Below are 3,601 nucleotides of genomic sequence, written 5' to 3'. Positions count from 1 at the left end.
GTTGGATAGTTTTAAATTTAATTAAATTTAAGAATTGGTAAGATTATTCTTAAGTAAAAATTTTAGGACGTAAGTAGCTTTAAGTAATTGTTTTTTCTTTTTTCGATTATTTCTGGTTAAAGTAAAATATATTATTAAATGCATGCACAATTAATAGTAGTAATAGTAATTGTGATGGTGTTGGTATTTAAATCGTTAAATATGTATAACTATATGTGAGACATATTTCACTTTTTTTTTTTTGTTTGTTTTATATTTTGTACTTGAATCAATATTTTACATCTTCACGTGGCAGTAAAGATATAAAATATTGATACATGTACAAATTAATTTGTGATATGTTTTATATAGAGTTTATACAATTGGATCAAAATATAATTTGTCTTTATTTTCAGATTTAGTTTGTCGCGTCGGTTTTTCTTCAGAATTCTTTTGCTGTCCGTTTTGCACAACGATCACAGATTGAACGCTTTGCAAGCATACATCAAAAGAAAGAATTGTTATTAATGTTAAATAAATTTTTAAAATACGTTAAAGGAGGGTGGATGGGATCGTGGATAGGGTGGGTCTCTTTTCGCAGCCTCCCTCCACGCGGTGAGACCTGGGCAATCATCATTATTTGTATATCTAATTTATAATCGTATTACTGATAGATTCTGTAATTCAATTATAAATTATATAATAAATAATATGAGCTAATTGGCTGCAATGTTATTGTTCTAATATCCAAATGTTATTTGTACAAATAAATAAATAAATATCTATTCATAGAAATATTTATTACTTGTTGACTTTTCTAGTATAAATTACAATATTCTATATTTAGTATTAAACTATTTATTTTAAATTTATCGTAAAAGGTAAATTTTATTAGTAGAACTCTTCTATATCATACGTAGTATGTACAGATTTTTCTTCAAGTCGGTAAATTTGCTTCTTTATCGACGTGGAATTTAATTCGTACTCGTATTCACAGAGGGCTCTGTAGTACGAGAATAAGCATTTCTCCTCGTCTCGTGTAATAAGTTTAAATTCTTTTATTTTGATAATTATAATTTCACTTACGCGAATAATCGTATTCGTTATTCTGTAACGTTCTTATTTTTCAATTACAATTTCATTACAGGATTTATACGAATACAATTATTCTTTACGAATATATTTCCTTAAATAATCTTTTTTTCCTTTCATTCCGAATAAAAAAAGTTCATCGATGAGCTCTTTCGATCGAAAGGATCGAAAGTGAAAAGAGAATATTTAAGAGAGGAATCGCATCCACGTTCGATTGAGTTTTATACATGAAAGAAGATACATCGTATCGCTTATTTTCCAGTGTAATAATTCGTCTTGACAAAGGGCATTTTTGTGACTTTCGCTTTGTAAGTTTTTCCTCGGACCTCGACCAAAACCCCTTTACCGTATTCGGCCAATTCTGGTGGTACGTATCCCATAGCGATGTAACTTCCGAGAGTTGGACTAGGTCCACCGGAAGTGATGTTGCCAACGCGTTCTCCTTCCGGCGTTAATATACACGCTCCCGCTCTAACTGGTGGCCCATTCACAACCGTTATCCCTACCCGCCTCTTCTTAGTCCCTGACTCGATCTGTAGAAGTATCTTCGCCGCGCCTGGAAAATTTGCTTCCGCTTTTCTTCGTTTAGCTGTAGCGAGGAACGAAGAATGAAACGAGATTATCTCGAGAAGAGCTCGATCGAACGTTAATTATCGAATTACAAATAATTTTTTACATCTCACTGACCTATTAGCCAACCAAGCCCAGCTTCGATCGGTGTTATTTTCTCGTTGATATCTTGCCCGTAGAGGCAAAGACCGGCTTCCAGCCTACGATTCAATACACAGGTAAATATTAACTAATACAAAGGGATAAAAAAAACCGACTGACCTAACTCACCTTAAACTATCTCTAGCTCCCAGACCGGCTAGTTTCGTGTCAGGCGTGTTTAAAATCATTTTTACCAAGGTATGCGCTATTTGAACCGGTATCGAGATCTCGAACCCATCCTCCCCCGTGTACCCGCAACGTGTTATCCTTATCCGACTTCCCAACACCTCGGTTTCCACGCTGTTCATGAATCTTAGATTCTTCAAATCGACGTCAACGATGGATCGAAGAACGGACGCAGCTGTGGGCCCCTGTAACGCCACGAGACTCTGCTTCAACGGATCTAAAAATTCCAAGCTCACCGATTTCCCTTGGGTGAGAAATATCTCCTGAGAAAAAAACAGAAGAACAAAAGAATCAAGATTAACGATAAGATATTCTTTTTTTTTTTTTTTTTTTTTTTTCCTTCTCCAATCGACAATCAAGAATACAAATCTCGCTTTATCATCTACCTGTTGTTGAAGAAGCAATCGAGAATCTTCCTTTCTTCTTCCGGCGTTTGACACGAGAAAATATTTATCCTCGTCGTCTTTCGTAACGATCAAATCGTCCAGGATACCACCGTTCTCGTCCGTGAACACGGTGAGTACGGCGCACCCGTTGCCCAAATTTTTCAAATCGCTTGTGGTGAGAGATTCCAAAAATTGGGTGGCGTCTCTCCCGGAGACTCTGGTTTGCAACATGTGACCGACGTCGAACAACGAAGCGAACCTTCTCGTGTGCAGATGAGACGTGGCTATCGCCTCTTGATACTGGACCGGTAACAACCAGCCGGAAAAGTTGGTTATTTTACCTGGATGGATGGATGATTATCGGATGGATTAACCGCGCGATCGATCCGTGGTGAACAAAACCACGGCGGGGGAAATATTCCGTTTTTTTAAAATGGAACACTCACCTCGATTTTCCACGTGAAGGTCGTAGAGGCACGTTTTCCTTGGCGTCGTGGTTGGCACGGTTGTCGTCGTCGTCGTCGACGTCGTTGACAAGGCGCGGCGGCGGCGGCCTTCAGTGTCGTTCGACCGCGTTCCGGGATCGATCAAACATCTTAAACGCGGCTCGTGCGCCCCACGCCTCGAGCTCGCGTTAAGAATCGTGGCCGAGGCGGATAACTCGCGTTTCTGCACCGATTTATCCACGCATTTTTCCAAGTTTTCCGAGCACACCGTTCTTGCACGGACGGCGAGGCGAAGCATCGTCTTTTCCCCGTACCGATTCGTCGTTGACTGGCTGAGGCCGGCAGCGGTATACGGCACCGGCGGCCGACTGCTCTTCAACGATGACCTCGGTGACACGAGGCATATTTCAGACTCGGATTTAGCATAAAAAAATCGGCCGATGCCTTTTGCATGACGTAAACGCGATTTCTTTTTTTTTATTTTCGATTAGCTTTCATCGTGTCGGTGTGCACGGGTTATTATTGTTACTATTCGTAGATAAAGTAAGGAACAGTTAGTGTTGGTTGGTGTTGTTGTTGTTGTTGTTGTTTCGAAGATAAAAAGGAAGGTGTATGAAATCGAGGTATGAAATCGAGGTTAATATTCTTCGAATCGGCGATCGATCGATTCCCCTCTTCTCCTTTTATAAATTTTCAATTTTCAATTCGTTCGTTATATCGTTACACGCGTCACGTGCGCGCTATTTGCACGAGAAAGAAGAACTCGAACACGTTGTTTAATTACGATTTTACGATATTTTT

General features: G+C 39.2%; 1 protein-coding gene across 2 annotated transcripts; it reads right to left on the bottom strand.

Moving 5' to 3' along the window:
• Positions 1 to 1,022: 1,022 nt before the first annotated feature.
• Positions 1,023 to 3,245, bottom strand: LOC122711325 (aminomethyltransferase, mitochondrial). 2 transcript variants are annotated; one of them, XM_043930004.1, is made up of 5 exons: positions 2,801 to 3,245; positions 2,355 to 2,695; positions 1,912 to 2,231; positions 1,759 to 1,841; positions 1,023 to 1,660 (listed from the first exon to the last, which is right to left on the bottom strand). In XM_043930004.1, exons 1-5 carry the CDS (start codon positions 3,096 to 3,098, stop codon positions 1,323 to 1,325), a joined length of 1,380 nt encoding a protein of 459 aa, XP_043785939.1. In that variant the 5' UTR covers positions 3,099 to 3,245; the 3' UTR covers positions 1,023 to 1,322. The 2 variants fall into 2 exon arrangements, with proteins under 2 accessions (XP_043785939.1, XP_043785940.1); XM_043930005.1 differs by having other exon boundaries at positions 2,355 to 2,654; positions 2,801 to 2,933.
• Between the last annotated feature and the right edge of the window lie 356 nt (positions 3,246 to 3,601).

Source organism: Apis laboriosa, unplaced genomic scaffold (assembly GCF_014066325.1).
Source record: "Apis laboriosa isolate Shangri-la unplaced genomic scaffold, ASM1406632v1 scaffold16_cov148, whole genome shotgun sequence".
Lineage (NCBI taxonomy): Eukaryota > Metazoa > Arthropoda > Insecta > Hymenoptera > Apidae > Apis > Apis laboriosa.
Note: the sequence above shows the minus strand (reverse complement) of the source record. Positions and strands in the feature narration are given on the sequence as shown.